The sequence below is a fragment of the Phyllopteryx taeniolatus genome, chromosome 16 (genome assembly GCF_024500385.1).
Source record: "Phyllopteryx taeniolatus isolate TA_2022b chromosome 16, UOR_Ptae_1.2, whole genome shotgun sequence".
Taxonomy (NCBI): Eukaryota; Metazoa; Chordata; class Actinopteri; order Syngnathiformes; family Syngnathidae; genus Phyllopteryx; species Phyllopteryx taeniolatus.
In genome coordinates this window covers 13,625,910-13,648,180 of record NC_084517.1, presented here as the reverse complement: position 1 = coordinate 13,648,180, position 22,271 = coordinate 13,625,910, and the positions used below count along the sequence as shown (strand labels likewise).

Below are 22,271 nucleotides of genomic sequence, written 5' to 3'. Positions count from 1 at the left end.
CCTGCTGATGCTAATGATATAAGGGCTCTGATGTTTGACAAAGAATATGATGTCATTTATGACTAATTAAGTATTACGAAACTGAGAGGATTGTGTAATTCCCTGTCTTGGACTGCATTAGGGATCCCAGGCACATTTTTAAGATTGCCGTATCCACTGTTGCATTGCATTTAGGTAAACGCCCTTCTATGGCCAATAAACACATCAATGGCCATGATTTACAGAGATGGTTCAAAAGAACACAACTCCTGTACATGTGGAGGCATATGACAGCAAACGGATGACATTCTTTGAAAGGTGATCAAATTATATAAGTTTTGTCTTGCAGTTCTCGTGATGAGGGCTCGGATATTTCCGGTGCTCTTAAGTGGTTCTGGAAAGCCTCTTGATATGAATGACCCAAGACGAGACTTGGACTCATAAGTGTTCTTCCAAGTCAGATCAACTTGTAAGATGATTGAAAAATCAAAATTGATCACTGTGTTTAACTTGTTTAACGGACGAGGCAACCAAGTCGATCCTGCAGCCTCCAACATTAAGAATGAAAGTATCTCATGGTGGACCCGACTCTTGGGCTGTCAAAAGGTATATTCAACAGAATCAATCAGTTTTAGTTGTCTCAGGAAAATAAAATGACTTAAACTGTGAAACTAACCAATAAATGTATCTGTTTCTCTAAGACAAAAGAACACAAGTCCAAAAAATGAAAACCAGCGGTAACTATACTGTGTTTATTTATGCAATGCCAAACATGCATATTGCATGCCAATATAACAGAAACACAACTCTTTCTTCATTTTCTCTTGTTGGTTTGCAGTTGTAACTGCTCGGAATGTGAAGGTGCTGCAGGTAAACAGCACAAGTTTAAGACGTTACGCTGGTGGGTGTGGTGCAGGGTAAGTTGGACAAAAAGCAAATCACATTTACTCAAGGACTGGATTTTTTTGTCACAGTGTAGCATTCAATGAGCTAATCGTTATTTCTTTATTCCAACAGAGCTGCAGTGTCTTTCCTGAAAAGCAAAGCCCTCAACCGCAGAGGTGCACCACCTCTCACCAGGACATGGTGGAAGTGTGTGAAAGCCTACCAGTGAAAAAGGAAAGAATGCAGGCGTCTTTTCAAGAATACAACAAAACCACAAGTACCACAAAACAGACTGATATGGGTCTGAAAAACGCAGATTGGCACCAAAAACAGAATAAAGCCATTGTCCAAAACCTCAGCAGTGAAAAAAACAACAGTCTTGGGTGAGTCAATCACTTTTCCAGTGATTAGAAGATGCTACTCTTACTTTAAGGGTTAATTTTCAACATAAAGGAGGTGGATGATTCATGCAAATTCATCCATTTTTTTATACCGCTCATTATTTTAAGGCTTGGAAGAGTTGGGAGCATGACCGATGCCATCTGATTCACAGCGAAAGTCTTGATTGATTGCTAGTCAATTGCAGAGGATTGTGACCAAGAATTGAGCCAGTGCAAGCTGCGGTAAAATCAGCTATGTGAACCGCTACACTATAGCAACAGTCCGTATTCAATGTGTTCAGTCCGTGAAAAAGCAGAAAAAACTTGAGTTCCAGAACATTTTAATGTATAGCATGCATTATAATTCGCCACCAGCTATTTTGTCATCACCAACTCACTGTCAAATAAAATAAAATGATACAGTTCTATAGTATTATATGGGAGCCTACTACAGTTCACTTTCTTTCTTGGACTTGCTATCACTTGCATTACTCACCACCCTCTCCTTCCAATTACAAAGATGCTCTGACTAAGCAATTTAGTTGGCTGAGGAAGGAGGACTCAGAATTCAATGCAATTTGATGCATTTCCAGTTACATCCATTTATTTAGGTCACAACTAGAAAAAGATGATGAAAAGCTGTTCTGGTTCAAGTAACACTCATAAATCTCGCAAAAGTGCATTTTAAATTACAAGCGTACAAGGTCTGAGTTCATTGGCCTATAGAAAGGGATTTGGACATGGAGTCCACCTTTTGAGGATCTCTGATTTAGAAAAAAGGCATGTACTTGGGAAGGTAACAAATATTCATCTCCAATTATGGGCCAATCACAAACAATAAAAAAATAAAAAAGATGTGTTGGAGATTGACTTTTGATCAAAATGTTGCCCTGACAGCATCTACACCAATCTCTTCGAAGGCCAGCATTATTTACTAGCTGGCAGTTGCCTCAGTTTTTGGCATATGTAATCCACTAAAGGCACTGGGAAAAACATTCATGAATAGTTTTCCTCTTCAACAGGGATATCATCCAGGATGATCTCGCTCCCGCTAACAATCAGAAGTCACGGTGGTGGCAGTGGCGCAAGGTAAGTTTGACACAAAGTGCAGGACTTGATGTATATTTGTATTAGGTGTAAGCTGTAGTAGATCTATATTGTAATTAAATTAATGGGGCACCAACCACCAGGCTGAATGCTGAGAAATCGAGAGTGCTCTTTGTCGTCTATCCATCCATTTTCTGAGCCGCTTATCCTCACAAGGGTCGCGGGAGTGCCGGAGCCTATCCCAGCTATCATCGGGCAGGAGGCGGGGTACACCCTGAACTGGTTGCCAGCCAATTGCAGGGCGCACATAAACAAACAACCATTCGCACTCACATTCACACCTACGGGCAATTTAGAGTCTCCAATTAATGCATGTTTTTGGCATGTGGGAGGAAACCGGAGTGTCTGGAGAAAACCCACACAGGCACGGGGAAAACATGCAAACTCCACACAGGCGCGGCCGGGGATTGAACCCCAGTCCTCAGAACTGTGAGGCAGACGCTCTAACCAGTCACGCCGTGCCGCCACTCTTTGTCGTCTTCTCTTCTAATGGCAATGTATTTAACCACATGCAATACATTATATATATTTAATTTAAAAAAAGTAATGCATCCATTCATTTTCTATACTGCATATCCAGTACAGAATTTTGGGGGCCTAGAGCCTATCCCAGCAGATAGCAGAGAAAAGCAGATTACATTATGGACTGGTCACCAACTAATCACAGGGCATATGTGTACAATAGGTCGCCCGAGGCGAATTGAAAATTTTCAATTGCAAACATTATTTTGCCAAATGGTTCTCTGTACTGTGTGCATTTCTATTTCTGTCCTAAAATGAGTTTTGTTACAATGTCTGTTTTTGCTATAGAATGAAAGTTGCTCCAACTACTGGTGACTAACGCCTTGTATTATAACATACTTGGCCAATAAAGATGATTTTGATTGAATATCAAACTGCAGGCTCATATTATCTGCTGGATCTTGGGTTAGCAGATGATAATGTGAGCCTGCCCCTAATGTAGATTTCTCAGTGACTGTGAGAGTAGCTTTGCATGACCTAATCAGGGCTTTATTTTTTGTGACAGAGATGTCAAGTGGCACCAAATCCAAAGGAACAGTGCTATCGAAAGCAGAGCCTCATCTCTTCTCACCACGACAAGCTGGTGGTGTTGGGAGGCCTTGAGGAGAGGAAGACAAGTTGGAAGAAGAGGAAGAAAAAATACAATCAAACCATAAAGGCCACATCCATCATGTCAACCCTCAGATTTCAGCAGTTCAAATATCTTGGGTGAGTCCATCTATATGTCCATACCAGGGTCGTTTGTCCAAGGTTTTTTTTTTTTAATGCTCAGTGGAGTGCACTAAAGAACATCCCTTTTTAATCAGCCAGTTTGTATGTTTTTTTATGTAATCCAAACCTGTCATCTTTGGTAGTGGTTCACATGGCTGACTTCTATGCAGCTGGGATGGGATGAAGTCACACTCAATGACTCATTACTGTCAGGTCATCAGTTAAGGGTCTATCTTAAGTCAGCTGCAATAGGCTGATGGATGCAAGAATAATGTTCACCAGTAGTGGTTTATGCATCCCAAGAAATTAATTGGAAAAAGTGTTTGAGTTTTATGATTTAAATTTTGCCTTTCTTGTTCATCAGGCTTCCCAATCCAGCACAGATCTGCTACATGAATGCCAGCCTGCAGAGTCTTCTGACTCTGGAGGATTTTGTTGAAGGAATCAACTGTCAGAAGTCAGTCTGGAGTTCAAGTCCTGAGGCTGCGCTAATAAGGTAAGGTATAAAAACATGTAGTGTAGATCTGATTGCTAATGGCACTATTTCAACTCACGTAACTTTGTTTTTCCCTCTCCAGATCATTTATGAAAATCAGTGAATGTCACAGTTCGAGTAATATCCAACATAAAATCGGCTGCCTTTATTCATTCAAGGACACTGTCTCCGTTTTGGCGCCAGAGTTTCAGGATCTCTTCCAGAAAGTAAAGATGTTTATGATTAGATATTTTATTTTTGTATTACATTTTTTTTTCTTTTTGATATTTGTGTGTGTGTGTATTTACAGGATGCCCACGAGTTCCTGACTTCTGTACTTGATCAAATAAGAAATCTGAAGCCAGCACAACAGAAGCTGGCTGCCAGGATAGGAAAAGCCTACAACTGTCCTGTGGAGGAGTACTTTGTTTTCAAGATGCAGAACATCAGGGTGTGCTTGAGGTACAACTACACAAATAATTATATGATCATCAGCCAAACACGAGAAACAGTCTTTAGATGCATTTCCTAACCAATTTGCCAATCAAGTGTTGGTCTTGACCACTTGTCATCCACTGAATTTAAATCTTCCAAAGACATCTTGGTCAATTCTGTTTTCAACTTTACTAGTGCAGAAAGCAGGACCCATACAGTCAGGCTTGGATGAAAGAATTTGACTGTCCTGCAACACTGTCATACACCTTTTGGGTGACCTGTAACTGAGATTTCAAACCAATAAGCTCTCCCGCCTTAATGATCTGTACCTCCTAATCCTTAGGTGTAAAATTAAATTTACTAGAGAAGAGGAATTTACAAATCTGTCCCTCGACCTGATACCTGGTTGTGGAACAGTAGAGGAAATGCTTCAAAATTACCTGAAGGTAACGAAGACAAAGCACAAGATATTCAATAACTTGTTGATTGCCATCCAACTCCAAAAAGGGAGTGAAAGAAGGCTGTTCTCTGACTTTTGTGCAGAAGACACAGGTAGAGTTTCAATGTGAGTGTGGTTCCAACGCATCATGGCAGAAAGTTTCCTTCATTAGCCTGCCAAAGTAAGTCACATTTTATCCACCCCTAGAAAGACATTTGATCTGAAACTGGCTGAGGCTACAAAATCCTTGTGAATTCTGTAATGTAGAAGATAGAAAACACTATCTAATCCAACCCCAAATTCAATAAATCCCGCCTTTTTTTTTTACCCCTATCTATAGAGTGCTGGTGTTGCACCTGAAGCGATTTGTGTTTTTTTCAGTGTTTGGGTCAATGAAGGTCCGACGGCCTGTTTGCCTTTCTAAGGACTTGATGCTCCCATCAAAACAGGTAAAGTGAGATAAAAACAACAACAACCTCAAAGCAACCAGTGACAGATAAACTATATATGCAGATTGTTGGTTCTATACAGGGTGGGGCCTGCTACAGTTTGGTGAGCATCATCAATCATAATGGCTTTACAACAAGCAGTGGTAAGAATCCATTCTGATCTAATTGTAATTTTTTTAATTTAATTTTTTTTATCTTTAACTCCTCTGGAGAAGTTATCGTTTATTGTTGTTTGTTTGAGCACAACATAACACTACCAAAATCAACAAACTTTGCGGCACGAAGATCCACATTTAATTTTTGTGGGGCTCTTGTGGGGATAGAACAATACATCTATCGATCTGTGCCTTTCACACAGATGCAAACAAAGTAAGATATTGCCTTGAGCATGGTGACTCGGCTTCCCACAGTCAGATAATTGGATGTGTGGCCATGTCATCACCAGCGTTTGTGGAGAGCTATATTTGATGGACAGGGAAATTTACTTTCAGCAACAGGTGCAGAAATAGTGAGTGCCAGGTATTAAACTTCACACCCTGGTCCCAACTTTCTGCCCGTGACGCCTGTGCATTTGGTACCTGGGCCTTCAGTAGAGACACCTGAATTAATCCACTGAATAATATCACCACGATTATGTTGCAATAGAAACCATCAATACTATACAAAAATGCAATATAAGAGCAGGCAGCTGTGCCACATATCTGGAGAAGTTAAGAATCAATAATGTACTGTGCATCATACTCACCAGAGATGTAGATTATTAAGTGCATTAATGTGTGCATCTCGCTATCGAGGTGTTCTGCCATTCAAAGTTGGCTGTAACAAGTTTTGCTCAGACTAACCAGTCAGAGGATGGAATAATGCTGATGTCTTCTAGCGCCAGCGCTCTAGCCCCATGAGGTTAAATTTGAGATCTGATTGGTTAAAGAAAGATTCCCATTGCTAATATAGTTGAAGTTATATCGGGCATCACAACCAATTCTGAAGGCCCTGGGCAAATTAGATTGACATGGAATCGCACTATATAGAGGCTGAAATGTTATCAAAATGCACATACAGTAAACCAGCCTCCACCGCGGGGTTACATTCCAGGCCTTGCTGGCTCTGACCTGCAACACCTCCCCATTATTTGTCTGTACCTTTCACACGTTGACACTGGAGAAAAAACAGCTTTTATTGGTAGTGGGAACGGGGCTAATGTTCCATTTCTTTTTTAGGACACTATATCAGCGATGGAGTGGATCCAGCTGTGAAAGAGGAGGACCCGACTGATCGCTGGTTTACCTACAATGACCTGGATGTCCAAGAAACAAGTTGTGCCTCTGTGTGCGACAAGCGACAAACTACTGCCTATGTCCTTTTTTACAGAAGGCATGACTAGAGGGTCCTGCAACTCAACACCAGGGTGGTGACAGGTACTCTTCTCCTCTCTTACCCCAAAGGCCAGCGACAAGTAGCCACACATCCGATGAGATGGCTGCAATGTCTGTGTCCATTTCTTGTAAGTGAGCACAAGGGTGCGACAACCATTTGGTACCTGGGCCTTCAATGGGGACTTACGCAACCCACCTCTTAAGTTATAGAAACCATCAGTACTATACAACAACACAACATACAGTTAGAGCACACATTTGTGCCAATACATCTGTAGCTGAACAAAATATATCTAATCACATGACAAAATGTAGAACATTTATCATTCTCGCTAGAAATGAAGATTATTATTGAATGTGTTAATGTTTGCAGGTCGCTACAGATGCGTTATACTAGTTTAAGTTGGCGGTAACAAATTTTTAAAATTGGCTGTAACGAAGTTTACACTCACCGTCCAATCTGAGGATGGAAAAAATGCTGACATCGTTGAGGCCAGCTTAGCTCTGGCTGGCTCACAAGGAATGTTTACAGTCATTTAACCTCAAATCTTTCACAAACATGTCAAAGAGATTACTGTTGTTGTTGTTGTTTTTTAACCATTTCCTACTTTAGTGCTGAAATAAAACTAAATGTGTCAACAAAATGAGAATAACAAGAGTTACTAATTGCTTACTAATTTCTGACAAGTAACATACACGTCAGAAATGTAGGACTCGTATGGCAGCTGACTCCCATCTTACTAACCGCTATCTACCTTAAGGTTAATGTTAGTCAAAGTCAGTGCAGTTTTAGCTAAAGTAAGGCAGGTGTAAGCTATTCCAGGTCATCAAGTGAATCAGTCTTGGTTTTATTTCCATTTATCTTCACAAACAGTTATGCAGTGAGAGATATTTGACTCGTGTCGGGATTGTAGTTGTATATGTCATCCTATTTTTTTCCACTGCATCCAATGAATGTTTCTCTGTTAATTATTAAACCCTAATTTTAGCACATCTAAGCAGATTTGACAATTAATAGTAGGTTAATACAGGGGGGGGGGGGGGGGGAAACGAACACGAGTCTACTAGTGTTTCCGTTTTGAGTTTATCCTTAAAATAAAGTGTAACTCCAACAAGGCCAATATACCGATCACGTGATCGACAACTAGGGAACCTTTGTCTTTTCTTGTTTCCTACCCACAGGATACACCGACGGACCCAAGACTGCGCCGGTAAATTGCTATCGTACAAACAAACGCATCTTTGATTATGCATTTTGAATATCTGTAATTTTCCCTTCCCCGTTTCCTCTTAAGCATAACGTAAGTTTGCACATTTGGTTAATAATGTTCATAAAATGGCTTTAAACATCCACGGTAATGTTGCAGTTTATTTATGATCAGTATCGTGTGTGGATTGTGCAAACACTACCGCCCAGTGAACAATATCATAACTTCTGAAACGTGAAAAATTGGCTACCCCTTATTTATGTTGTTTGGACAAAAAAGAAAAAAAAAATTATATATGGAAATTCCAATGTGTTGGCTTTTTTGCAGTGGTCCACAATTAATTTTCCTAAGCCAAGCAATCACGTGAATGTATTTATTGAACGGTTGTCGGGTGCACTGTGCTAAACTCTTTACTGTTCAAGATAAAGCAGGAAATCGTGTTGTGTCGTTAAGCTGCTATTCGTGTACGTATGGTCTGTTTTAATCACATTAACATTATAACACAAATTATTCAAGATTTAAAAAAAACATGTTGACAATACTTTATTTTTATTTTATTTTTTTAAGTGTGCTTACATTATCATCACCAACCATTAACCTAGCAGTTCCTTGTTGTGACTCAACTCTCTTTCAGGATAAATCCCACTCTTCTTCCGTGTAGGAAATAAGATTGTTGCTTAAATTCTATTGAGCCAAGCCACCCATTTTACATTACAAAAATCTCACCGCACACGAGCAAACAAAAAGCATGAATAATGAAGTAATGATGACCTCGTCTCAATTTACTCAAGCTTGACTTACTCAGTGTGAAATCTGATCCTGTTCAATTAAACACAAAGCTGATACACATGCAGGAAGCTTTGACTTTGATTTATTTTATTGTTTGATTGGCAACAGGTGGATGCACAGGTTTATTGTACCTTCTGCCATCTAGTGGAAGAGCATTTAATTTCTCTGCCTGTCACTATATGTGGCTGGCATAGTTAAAAGGACTAAAATATATTTGCAATTAATAAATAATCTCTGGACAAATGAAGTGAAAATTGGTAATTTTCCATGGCAACCCTGATGATCTCTCATGGCACAACATGGCACCCTGTTTGTCATGCATCAAATAAGACCGCAGCTTTCCAAATAAATGTTTTATTTTAACTTCATAACAACCTCACAAGGGCCGGTTAGAAATTATAAACTAGCACAGTTGTGCTTGTGTGGAGCACATCTGCTTCAAACGCAAACATTATGGGATTTCTTTTTATTCTTATTACAGAAAACGTTTGAATGACTTTAAGACCTAAGACATTTATTATTTCCATACATGCAACACTCAAACCTAAACAATGAAAAAGTCATTAAACATGGGTGTATTATTAACCATATTTGTACTTTTCTTTTTAAAGTGTACCTTGAGGTTGGAGTCGAGAGAACAAATGGCATCACTGGTGAGTAATGGTTTATGGCTTGGCTACACATTTCTCACTTGTAACTGTGCAATTTGTGGGACTTTTATTCAGACATTTCTTCTATGTTCATTTTGTTAACATATATTTAATAAGCTGCTGTCTTAGGAGAGGAAGAACGATGGAACATTGTAAGAGAAACTGCTTGCTTGTGTTGCAGGCAAGCAGCAGTTCATCAGGCACTGAATACACTGTGAGAGTCCCTAAGTGAGTAACATATATACATATTGTTATTATCTTGTAGATGCTCTGTTTGAAGTCTAATAAAACTTAAATTTTATAGATTTGATCCGATCACATGATCAGAAATCAGGGCAGATCGTGTCATTTTAAGCTAATCGGTATCCGGTGAAAAAATATGTAATTTTTTTCCCATACATTTAAAGTACAGTAATTAAAGTACCTTGATATTCCTTAGGCCGGCAGAAAAAAAGTGAGATAACCAACTAATCGGTTGATTAATCTAAAAAACATATAGTGAATAAAATAACTTATTTTTTGGTCCCTTAACACAACAACAAAGATATGAATTACAGGCAGAACATTTGGCTCTTTTACAATACTTTGTCCTTTAGAATTTGTTTAAATTTATAAGAGGAATTTTCAAGTTAAAAAAAAAAAAGCATTAACTAATGATTTTATCTTAAGCTCTTAACCCTAAATGTATGTAATATAAGCCACATAATGAATGAAGGCAAAAAAAATATGCATGGTGATTCATGGATTTCTTCTACTCTGTTGTCCTCTTTGCCATGAAGTGATGACTTGAAAATCACTCTTTATTCAAGCTCCAACATTTTAAGACCAGTTGTACAGCACTTATTTGTTCAAACATGAACCAAAACAAAAGGAGACCACACGGTACGTGTTATTGCGGGGTGAGTTGATTGACAAAAGAAAAGAGGAGCTATGTCAGATGTGTCCATCTATTAACAGGTGTGCTCATTAAGCGGCACCATTTACGAAGGGGCTGCCCTATGACGTTGCGTCCAGGCGACACACTCTACGCTCTAGTTTTACTTCTACAATATTGCACTGTGGGAAATTGATTCATTGACTGATAATGGTCAAACCACCAAGTTTTGTTTGATACCTGAGAATTATGGTTGAACACCTTCCGTTATGTGATTGAATGAATGTTTTAAAATTTATGGTAATATTTTTCCACCCCTAGAAATACTAGTAAGAAATACAACATAATGGCTTTCAACGCTGGAGATAAAGTCAACTGTTCAGCATGGACACAGGTAAGTTTAATAATTGTTTAACTACATGAATGCAGTTTATCAATGATTAATAGAATGTTGGTCTTAGTGGTTAGTACTGAAAAATGTTGTTGTGTGATAGTTCCATAATATGAAGAGAATCCGAACAAACTAAACGTTTTTTAATATGACATATCTGAATATCCCTCAGGCTCGCATGGAGAGGGATATGAGTGCCCGGAAGATATATGGTGAAGAAGAGACACCGGAGGGTGCAGCTGGGAGCGAGTTTGGCAAAAAGCAGCGTGAGGAGGCTCGACGGAAGAGGTTTGGCATTGTGACGCGGGAGTTCAAAGTCGAGGACCAGCCTTGGATTCTTAAAGTCAACGGCAAGGCTGGCAAAAGGTGTGATACAAAACACTAAATCCTTTTACCTTTTCCTATAACTTATAATAACCATAGCTATAACTAAACTACCCTCTCACTGTCTTTCTATACAAGGTTCAAAGGTCTGAAGAAGGGGGGCGTCACAGAGAATGCATCCTACTACATCTTTACCCAGTGTCCAGATGGAGCTTTTGAAGCCTTCCCTGTTCACGGCTGGTACAACTTTACTCCGGTAGCGAAACACAGAACTCTCACTGCGGAGGAGGCTGAAGAGGAGTGGGGCAGGTGAGACAACGGAACGGTCACAAAGTGTGAGAAGACCATGCGGTAATGCTCCTAACTCAATAGATTTTTGTCCATGTGATTGATTGGAAGGGGTGACAAAAACAGATACTAATTTTTATTCAAATTAACTTTCATTCTCATGACGCAAAAGGAGTCTATACGTTGTTTGCACAACAGACACTTCATTAGGTACCGCTGCTCAATCTAAATCCAATGGCTGTGTCATAAATTCTACCTTTACAAAGATAATGCTCACTCTTCATGAACATTGTGTCCGTTATTTTTTTTTTTTTTTATTGTTGCAATGGTATGGAACAGCACAGTGTTCATTATTTGGACCCAAAATTATAAATATTTAATTTATGCCAGTTGTATGGAGCTGGAAAAGCATGAAAATGTCTTGCTCTCACTATGCAAATGTGCATAATAATCAGAATGATGTGTATAGTGCCGTTCAGTTTTTTTTTCTTCCATTTCCATACATAGGAGAAACAAGGTCGTAAATCACTTCAGCATCATGCTTCAGAGACGCCTACGCGAGCAAACGCAGGGTGACGAGGAAGAGGATGAGAGTGAGAAATCAGCAAAGAAGAAGAAGGGTGGCGGTCGAGGGGGTGACCTCCGCATCCACGATCTGGAAGATGACTTTGAGATGAGCAGTGATGACAGTGACAACAGTATGGGTGAAGGTGAGAACACTCAAAGATGGCTGGTTAAACACTGCACCTTGTTTGTGGCAAAGATACAGTATGTCCGCGCAATTCAGCCGTGATTAAACTTTGTGTTTTTAGATGGAGAAGGCAAGACAAAAGCAAAGAATGAAACAGGGAAAGGCAAATCAAAGAAGAAGAAGAAGAGCAAGGACAAAGATGCTTTGGAAGACAGCGATGATGGTGACTACGAGGGTCTCGAGGTGGATTACATGTCAGATGAAAGCAGGTCAGATCCATAGTGTTGATTAAATTAGATTTTTATTTTTTTTAGACTATTCGTCTTTAAAAAATATATTGAATTTCAGCAACATTCTTGGGATGTCTGGTGTGAATAGCTCTCTTGAGGCTCATGCTGTTTATATATATTACCTTGTATAAAGGTGGAAAAGCTTACAAAGTATCTCTAAAAGTCTTGCTCTTCATCAGTCCATGGTTAGACAAGTTGTCTGTAAATGCAAAAAGCTTAGCACTGCTGCTTCTCTTCCAAGGAGTGGCTATCCTGTAAAGATGACTGCAAGAGCACAGCGCAGAATGCTCAATGAGGTCAAAAAGAACCCTAGAGTGTTAGCTGAAAACTTACAGAAATCACTGGGACAGACCAACATCTTTGTTGACAAATCTACCATACGTAAAACATTAAAGAAGAATGGGGTTCATGGGAGAATAGCATTGAGGAAGTATTGCTGTGTAAAAGAACATTGCTGCATGTTTGAAGTTAGCTAATGAGCACTTCGAGGTTCCACAGCACTACTGGGAAAATATTCTGTGGACAGATGAAACTCTATGTGTGGAGGAAAATGGCACAGCACACCAACATTAAAACCTTATCCCAACTGTGAAGCATGGTGGAGGGAGCATCATGGTATGGGTGTGCATTGCTAGCTCACAACTGGGACAGCTTGCTGTCATCAACGTAAAAATGAATTTACACGTTTATAAAGATATTTTTCAGAAAAACTTGAGGTCTTCTGTCCAAAGGGTTCTCAACGAGAATGGGTGTTGCAACATGACAATGATCCAAAACACAGAAGCAAATCAACAACAGAATGGCTTCAGAAGACAAAAATACATGTTTGGGAGTGGCCCAGGCGAAGTCCTGACCTCAACCTGATTGAGATGCTGTGACATGACCTCAAGAGAGGATTCACACGAGACATCCCAGGAAAATTGCTGAACTGCAACACTTTTGTAAAGAGGAATGGTCCAAAATTCATCCTCATTGTTGTGCACATCTGATCTGCAACTACAGGAAACATTTGGTTGAAGTTATTGCTGCCAAAGGAGGGTCAACCAGTCATGTTATGCTCTATAACAATATGGAAAAACTATAATTGTGTGGTATTCGTTTAAGGAGACTCTTTATGCTTGTGATTCAGATGATCAAACTATATTTGATGACCGATTTATGCAGAAATGTAATAAATTCCAAAAGCTTCACATACTTTTTCCGCCAACTGTAGTTAGTTTTAAAATCAAGTAGTCAGGAGAGTAACACATTTTTCAAGGTGACTGCGGCAGCACTGTTCTCCCCCCTAAGTGTGTATGTACTACAAAGGCGTGTAAATGACAGATTTAAGAGGACGGGAGAGTCCGCACAGCCAGAAAAGCGCGTACTGTCGCTGCGTGGCTTTTTTACCTAAGCACATGGGCGAATATGGCCCTTAGCCTTTAATAAATCAATCACTTTGTCTTTCATGAGCAGTTCAGAAGAAGAACCTGAAAAAGGAAGGCCCAGCAAAGGAGAAGACCTCCCTAAAGGTCAAACAATTATATTATGATGGTCAAATGTTTAAAAGTTATTCAGTTCATGTGACATGCTGAAATGTTTTTTTACTTTACAGGGATCGATGAGGCCTCGGAAAGCGAGGAAGAGAGCGAAGAGGAGAAACAGAACGAGGAGGAAGCAAAGGAGGAGGAAGAGGAGGAGGAAGGAAAGAAAACACCAGCACAGACTGAAAAGAAGAAAAAAAAAGGTACAGACTTCACAGTGACAGTCATACAAATTTCCAAAAAGAAATTAAACTAAGAAAAATACTATAAACACCTTTCAGTGTTGCTACTATAACCATATGTTAAAATAAATACCTCTGACAATAATCAAAATTATTATCTTAGTAAGAGTAAACTTGCAACACATTGGATCCCATTTGAGTGTTGTTTTTGCATGTCTACTAAAAACGTGCCTAATGTGAAGTGTAAATTCAAATGTGTTTCACAGACAGCAGCGGCGAATCGGACAGCTCAGACGACAGTGACATTGAGGGAGAAACGGCGTCTGCTTTGTTCATGGTGGTTCGTGTGTGTGTGGATGAATAAGTGAATATTCTCGCTTCAAAATGTCGATTGTTGTGTCAGTGGGATTAAATGTGACAAATCTGACAGTAAATATATTCACGATATTTGCATTTGATAATAAATGTTTTATTTTTTTTTTAAACATCCATCTTCTTGTGCTTCTGGTTTATAGAAGAAGCGCACTCCTCCAAAACGTGGCGGTGGGCGCGGCTCTGCCGGAAGTTCCAAAACTGGCAGCCGGCCGGGGACGCCATCCATAGACTCTGCCGCCACCTCCAACACACTCCGTGCTGCAGCCAGCAAACTAGAGCAAGGTGCATGCATGTACATTATTGACTGCGAGCATGACCTACTGTATGTTGTGATGTGTTGCTATGGCATAGAAATGCATTTGCAATTTCAATGCATTTTCCAACAGGTAAAAGACAGGCGCAAGGTCCAGGTACTGACTCGCCAGCTGCCAAAAGGCTTAAGATGGACCCCAGCAGTCAGAGTCCTGCTCCCTCTGGAAAGAGCACACCTCACTCCCCATCAGGAAAATCGACTCCCAGCTCCAGGTACTATGTTATCATGCATCCATTTACACCTCTCTATGCTGTTAGTTCATCTTGCAATGACAATAATGTAAATGAAATAGGTTTGGGAGTTGGCTTGAACTGCTCTTTTTGGTCCCTCTATCCCACAGTGATGTGCAGCTAACAGAAGAAGCGGTTCGCCGCTACCTGATCCGGAAACCGATGACCACCAAAGACCTGCTGAAGAAATTCCAAACGAAGCGCACAGGCCTGAGCAGCGAGCAGACTGTTAACGTGCTGGCGCAGATTCTGAAACGCCTTAATCCGGAGCGCAAAAACGTCAACGACAAAATGCATTTTTATCTCACGGAATAACATCAATACAAGCAATATGAGGACAAGCACTGCAGAAAATGAATGGCTTGAATAAACAGTTACCTTAGGGTATGGAGGGAAGTGAAGGGATCATTTTATGGTGTTTTGTTATTTTTGTGATGTGACAACTCATCTGGAGTTTAACTGCTCCCCTCATGAATAATTGGTGGGTGACATTTTTCCCCCAAAACTCTTCATTTTTTTTTTTTTTTTGCAACAGAAATCATGTTGTTGAAAAAAGTAAGCTGAAGTATTTCAGTGTTGTTGAATTACTTTTTTTTTTTAAAGATAGGGGCATCTCCTTGATGATGATGAACATATGTTGACCTGCAAGATAAAGTTAATATTAAACTAAATGCATTAGCTTAAAGTTTTCCCATTGTTGTCATTTTTGTGCAGTAAAACTGGCAAAAAAAATCAGACGCAGGATATGGATGACCAAACAGTACACCTTTGCAAATATGAAATCAAATATCTCATTGAATGCTTGGTAGACAAGTACAAATTTAACAGAAACACCTAAATATAGGCAAAGAATTATTCATTGACATGAATTATGAAATTAACTTAATACTAAGGATATAAAAGCTTTTTTTTTATTATTGTTAAGACTAAACATTCTTTTTTGTGAACCATTTACAACACTCCACCCAGCCTTATGGTCAAAGATTTAATACGATTGTCAATAAGCCAACAAATGGAATTTTTTGCAGGGACAATACCTCACAGAGGACTGCATTTTAGAGAAACGTTAAGAGATATTTCAATTTGCATGTCAAGGAGCCTGTTATTATAGTTCATCAAAATATGGATTCTGGACATACTGTACACATATTTCCATCAAATACAAGTCTTGCACACTTCATTCTAGATGTGGACTACTGCTATTGATATAAATAGTGAGGATAGTAAACTCAAGCAATAAAGGCCATTTACATTGTCCTTGGGGCTCAGGGAGAATTCATATCCCAGCTGTGGTGAAGTGAATATTAAGCCGGAAGATTCCGACATATAACAGAGATACGTCGCTGTCGAGGCACTTTTTGTCCATTAAACAAAGACTCCTCGTCTTTTAAGATCTCATGAGTGAAGTTGTATCTGGCCTGTTCCCTGTAATATGAGAGGGGAAAGACATTAGTGCCAAAGTGAACTATAGCGATAGCTACTCCAACTCCAAGTATGATACTATCTGTACTGAACCTTAGAATGTAGAGGGAGCGTCTGGGCAGCAGCAGATCTAGCCACTCACTGGGAGCATCTACTTTGACTAAACGCATGACACTATCCGAGAGAAGACTCAACCCAGTGATGGTGCTGCCACAAAACTGTAAAAAACAAACAAATTACACAAGTGCACAGTCGTTATCATAGATTGTCCTGTACATCTACAATTGTCTTTATGAATCTTAATGAAAGTCGTTGACCTTGACACTATCAATGTGAGGTTTGATGTAGCCGGTCTTGTCCAGATCTAGGACATGGACAGGCCCAAGAAGTGAACTTCCAGAAGCAAATGCTACAGATCGGACGCGGGATAAGATGGTCTGGCAAGCTGCCCCCCACGTAACACGTTCGGTTTCTCTGTACCCATGAATAGCCTGTATGGGAGGAGGTGAGGACAGAAAGCATTTCCATTGAAAAAAACAGATGCACTCGTATCTGGTAGCATGGAACATTAAAGGATATCTGGCTTAAATAATTAATTATAGAATCACTGCCCTACATTCACAACTTCGAATATTTGTTTCATTAAGTTGTATTAGTTTATTCACAATAGTATTCTGTTCATTTCATAGCATTTCTCTTGGCTGCACTGCTTCCAGTACATGTATGTTGGATTTTTTTGGGTCCAGTGAGTGTTCAGCCTCTACGTCCTGCCATGCCAATCCAATCTGACCAGGGCCTTCAGAATCAGAAGTAATGGCTGTGAATTAATAAGATTTTAAATTTGCCTCAGATGGGCGGCACGGTGGGCGACTGGTTATAGCGTCAGCCTCACAGTTCTGTGGATCCGGGTTCAATCCCCGCCCCCGCCTGTGTGGAGTTTGCATGTTCTCCCCGTGCCTGCGTGGGTTTTCTCCGGGCACTGCGGTTTCCTCCCATATCCCAAAAACATGCATTAATTGGTGACTCTAAATTGCCCGTAGGTGTGACTGTGAGTGCGAATGGTTGTTTGTTTGTATGTGCCCTGCGATTGGCTGCCAACCAGTCCAGGGTGTACCTCGACTCCTGCCCGATGACAGCTGGGATAGGCTCCAGCACGCCCGCGACCCTAGTGAGGAGAAGCGGCTCAGAAAATGGATGGATGGATGGATTTGCCTCAGATGGAAAACTAGTTAACTAACAATAAATTGGTTGGCCACAGCAAGCAAAACTTTGACTAGCTAAACACATCTATCGTGATCTGCAAACATTAATCAGCATCTCTGGTGGTGATGTATTTATGTTATGCTTTTGTCTGATTCTGAACTGCTGATGTACAGTTGTGTTCTGTTATATTTGTATTTGTTGTATAGCATTGATAATTTTTATGAACGTGAGCTGATAGTGGTGGTACAGTACTGTGGTTTTAAGAAGAGTTGACTAAAGTCCCCACCAAAGGCTCTGGCACCAAATGCAAAGCCTGTCACTGTGTGTATATGTCCTCATGTGTATGTTAGAAAGTGCATATAATTCAGAGAGAAAGACATCATTTTATGACCTCTGTGTGAATAAAGACAAATCCAAATTCCAGATCCATCAAGGCTATAGTCTTACTATTAGTAAACCATAACAAATCGACAATTTTCTTGGAAAAACATGAGGTTTAGGTTGTGAGAGCAGACAAAATGGTTTCGTGTTCCTTTAAGTAATTGAGGGTCAAAATCCCCTGTGCTGAGTGTAATATTGGTAGTGTTAGTACACATAGTGTAACTCCATTGTCAGTTAAATTGAATTACTGTATTAAATGGGACTTACGTCATCCCAGTGATCAAATTCGTAACGTTTCTTCTTCAAACCGGGTTCCAGTTCCCGCAGAAGGGCACCCTCCTCCTCCTCGGTGATGAAGGCCGTCCTCACCTCCACCTGTGTCCCGAGTCTCCGCACCAAAGCCCGGCGTGACCCGACAATCACCAGCGGCCCGTCGCCTTCAGCTTTCAGTCCGCTGTCTGCCAAAGAGCTCAGGTAACGACCGGGACATTTGTAAAAAGATGGATTATGAACACTTTTCGCCACATTCAGTAAGAGTTTCATATTCTTGTCCATAATACTAATAATATCGTCACTGTTAAGTAATAGTGTTTTGATTCTTCGACTCAGCTAACTGCGTAGGACGCCATATTTAAAACGTGATGCATTATGGGTAACGTAGTCAAAGGGGAAAATGCTTGTTTTAACGTGATGCTACAGTTCTTCAATATGACCACTCGAGGTCAGTAAAAATTGGGATCTCTCCTGTTTTTATTTTTTATTATAATTTGTTTTAATCCTCACTGTACCTTTCTAAATTGTATGACACCAAAGAGAAGAGACGTGCCGATACACCATCAATCCACGCTAACACCACAAAAAGGAACATAAATCCATAGCACTATTGTCTTTGTAAGGGTTTATTTTTTCGTGGGTGGACCTTAATAACTGAGTGTATTGAAGTTTTTTTTATTTTTATTTTTTTGTCCATAAAATACACCATCCCAGGAAGGCATCAAGCGAGTGTAGGATAGCATGACAAATCTCCTATGGTGCAATTCTGGGTGCGGGTGTGGTAACCTTGTTAGATAAACTGATGACTTCATCTTCACAAAAGATTTGCCAAGAAAAAAAAAAAACAGACAAAAAATATGACCTACTTAAAGCTCAGCACATGTAACCTTTTCCCTGTCGCTGTCTTGTTTCAGCAAAACCAGACATGGTCGTATGCAGAGATTGTTGATAATAATAGACAGCATACCTGTTGTACCAAATAATGTATAAAAATTTAATTTGGTGGTACATCTAATCTGCGGCACGGTGGGCGACTGGTTAGAGCGTCAGCCTCACAGTTCTGAGGTGCGGGGTTCAATCCCCGTCCCCGCCTGTGTGGAGTTTGCATGTTCTCCCCGTGCCTGCGTGGGTTTTCTCCGGGCACTCCGGTTTCCTCCCACATCCCAAAAACATGCATTAATTGGAGACTCTAAATTGCCCGTAGGCATGACTGTGAGTGCGAATGGTTGTTTGTTTGTATGTGCCCTGCGATTGGCTGGCAACCAGTTCAGGGTGTACCCCGCCTCCTGCCCGATGACAGCTGGGATAGGCTCCAGCACGCCCGCGACCCTAGTGAGGAGAAGCGGCTCAGAAAATGGATGGATGGATGGATGGTACATCTAATCTGCATTGAAATATTTTGTGCCAAAGAAAGAGTTAGGGATTGAGACATGAATGGATTGGAATAATTTTGCTTATATAGGTTCCTTTCCCCTCCCCCCACTTTTTCAATCTTTTTTCCCCCATTTTCTGTTTATTACATGCATATAGTTGAACCGTTTTGTCTCACACATGCAGTAAGGAATCAGTTACTTCTTTGCAAAGAAGTAGCACCCAGTGCCTTGCTCAACGTCACCTCAGGAAGTCATCCAGCCTCCACAGTCCTTCGAGTCAGTTGTTTTTTTTTGTATGTATGTACGGCGAGTGTTTTTATTTGGTCCGGATCCGGTCTTGAAACTGATCTCGCAACCCCCAAGCCAGCTCCTTATGGATGAGCAACCGTCACGTCTTTATTCATTCTAGATGTTAAAACATAGATTATGCTTTTTATATACACACAACATCCATGTTCAAACACATCCATATACAACAATGATTAGTGTTCCCTCTGTGAGCCTGCTGGTGGTCTCGGTCAGTAAGCATCTACAATAAATCTTATACCCCCACTCTGACACACACACACACACACACGTACACACACGTACACACAATTAATGTGGTACCACTTCATTGGTGAATGCCATGCTGCTGCCCCCAGCCTTAGTCATTGTACTGTTTTCAATGTATTATAGCAGGATCCTAATGCAATTAAACTGGATTTAGAATACTAAATGTGACCAGCAGAAGGTAATTATTTGGACCCCTAACAGCACACTGATACTGTGTTTTGGGTTCATGAAAAATATTAAGGTTGATCAAACTTAACCAATGCTTACGTTGATGTAACTTGTAGGGGGTGACAATATCCATCCATCCATCCATTTTCTGAGCCGCTTCTCCTCACTATCCCAGCTATCATCGGGCAGGAGGCGGGCTACACCCTGAACTGGTTGTCAGCCAATCGCAGGGCACATATAAACAAACAACTATTCGCACTCACATTCACATCTAGGGGCAATTTAGAGACTTCAATTAACCCACCATGCAAGTTTTTGGGATGTGGGAAGAAACCGGAGTGCCCGGAGAAAACCCACGCAGGCACGGGGAGAACATGCAAACTCCACACAGGTGGGGCCGGGGATTGAACCCAGGTCCTCAGAACTATGAGGCAGACGCTATAACCAGTCGTCCACCATGCCCCTGAGCTTACAGCACCTGGTATTCCCAGGCGGTCTCCCATCCAAGTACTAACCAGGCCCGCCCCTGCTTAGCTTCCGAGATCGGACGGGATCGGGCGTTCTCAGGGTGGCCGTAAACCGAGTGACAATATGTCAAAGAAAATCCAGCATTTTCCTTTCTTGATTAGTTGTTTTTCCACTGTAATGTGTTGTTGACTGATGTTTGCATCAAATATACATTTGTTTTTGTTTCAATGATGTGGATTCATCTTGCAGAGGTTTACATCACAAGTCTACATCAGATGGAGTGAGTTCACTAAGGGCGGAGTGCTCGACAAGCATCCAGCCATTGAATTATTCACTCTTATGAATCATTGAGTCACAACACTCCTTTTTCGGCCCGCTCCTCACATCTCAAGACACAGCCAGCTACCCACCATATTTTACATTGAACGAGAAATACACACACAACAGTCTGAAGGCTTGTCTTGTCTTAAACACTTTCTGATCACTGTGGTAAAGGGGAACTATATCTTACTGTAGGTATTGTGTTCTTTTGCAGATGAGCAGTGTTGTGTTTGCGCCAAACATATACTTTTTCGAATTATGGCCAAAAACTTTAACCTTGGTGTCATTGCACCATACACCATTTTCCCACGTTTGGGGGATTTCGATATGGTCCGATTAAGCCAAGGTTGAAATTTGTACCCATACTTCAAAAAGGGATGTTTGGCACAAACACAACACTGCTTATCACCAAAAAAACACCATACCAACAGTGAAGCTTGGTGATGACAGCATCATGCTTTGGGGCTTCTTTTCTTCAGCTGGAAATGTGGCCTTAGACAATGGAGGAAATTATGAACAGTTCAAAATAGCAGTCAGTGTTAGCACAAAACCTTGAGATTTCTGTCAGAAAGCAAAAACAAAGAAAAAAAACCCTTGTGGAATAACAGAACTTTATTTTAGGTCAATCTGAGACATGAGAAATGATGGCAGGTGATTGGTGACTCCCATTTAACATGAGTTTGAATGTGATTGTTTTATTCTGAATACAGTCGCATCCCCAGTTATGAGAGTTTGCACATTAGTGCAACCCCATTTATTTCGTTTATTTTTACTTCACCTCATGAAAAAATTTCTATCTATCTATCTATCTATCTATCTATCTATCTATCTATCTATCTATCTATCTATCTATCTATCTATCTATCTATCTATCTATCTATCTATCTATCTATCTATCCTACACTGTCCACATGCCCTTGTGGTGGGGTCATGGAGCCTCTGAGAGTCGGAAGCATTGCTTAAATGGACACAAAGCTAAACGATCGCTTTGCTTTCTGGCGTATCGGATAGACGTTTAAGGTCGCGCTGTTATTGATTGTAGTCTGCACGAGGACGGTTTCTCTCCCGTTTCAATCTCCAGCGCGTGGTGAATTAATTCTGACGGTCACCCTTAAATATGTATCGTCATTTCCCATTCACAGAGGCAGCTATTTATGGAGTCGATCAATTAGGAAATATAAAATATTTGAAAGAAAGGTTGTCCTGTGATGTTGTGGGGCTGCA

The 22,271-nt window shown here is 40.5% G+C and overlaps 2 protein-coding genes, 1 long non-coding RNA gene and 1 pseudogene across 7 annotated transcripts; 2 read left to right on the top strand and 2 right to left on the bottom strand.

Moving 5' to 3' along the window:
- The first annotated feature begins 4,835 nt into the window (after positions 1-4,835).
- Positions 4,836-5,373, top strand: LOC133465874 (uncharacterized). Its single transcript, XR_009784771.1, has 3 exons — positions 4,836-4,940; positions 5,038-5,114; positions 5,274-5,373. It is a non-coding gene; the product is annotated as an uncharacterized LOC133465874 (long non-coding RNA).
- A 1,462-nt stretch (positions 5,374-6,835) lies between these two features.
- Positions 6,836-15,572, top strand: gtf2f1 (general transcription factor IIF, polypeptide 1). Of its 5 annotated transcripts, none has more exons than XM_061749762.1 (14): positions 6,836-6,883; positions 9,364-9,405; positions 9,584-9,630; positions 10,598-10,670; positions 10,840-11,033; positions 11,130-11,300; positions 11,787-11,989; positions 12,092-12,239; positions 13,716-13,771; positions 13,855-13,986; positions 14,232-14,302; positions 14,481-14,622; positions 14,727-14,865; positions 14,994-15,572. In XM_061749762.1, the coding sequence occupies exons 1-14, from the start codon at positions 6,851-6,853 to the stop codon at positions 15,196-15,198; spliced, it is 1,656 nt and encodes a 551-aa protein (XP_061605746.1). In that variant the 5' UTR covers positions 6,836-6,850; the 3' UTR covers positions 15,199-15,572. The 5 variants fall into 5 exon arrangements, with proteins under 5 accessions (XP_061605746.1, XP_061605745.1, XP_061605748.1 ...); XM_061749761.1 differs by having other exon boundaries at positions 14,232-14,305; XM_061749764.1 differs by lacking the exon at positions 6,836-6,883 and adding an exon at positions 7,817-7,966 and having other exon boundaries at positions 14,232-14,305.
- A 208-nt stretch (positions 15,573-15,780) lies between these two features.
- On the bottom strand, positions 15,781-19,066 carry alkbh7 (alkB homolog 7). The gene is made up of 4 exons (XM_061749766.1): positions 18,157-19,066; positions 16,623-16,796; positions 16,399-16,523; positions 15,781-16,308 (listed from the first exon to the last, which is right to left on the bottom strand). The coding sequence occupies exons 1-4, from the start codon at positions 18,442-18,444 to the stop codon at positions 16,188-16,190; spliced, it is 708 nt and encodes a 235-aa protein (XP_061605750.1). The 5' UTR covers positions 18,445-19,066; the 3' UTR covers positions 15,781-16,187.
- Positions 19,067-20,724: 1,658 nt separating this feature from the next.
- LOC133466659 (5S ribosomal RNA) lies at positions 20,725-20,838 on the bottom strand (annotated as a pseudogene).
- Between the last annotated feature and the right edge of the window lie 1,433 nt (positions 20,839-22,271).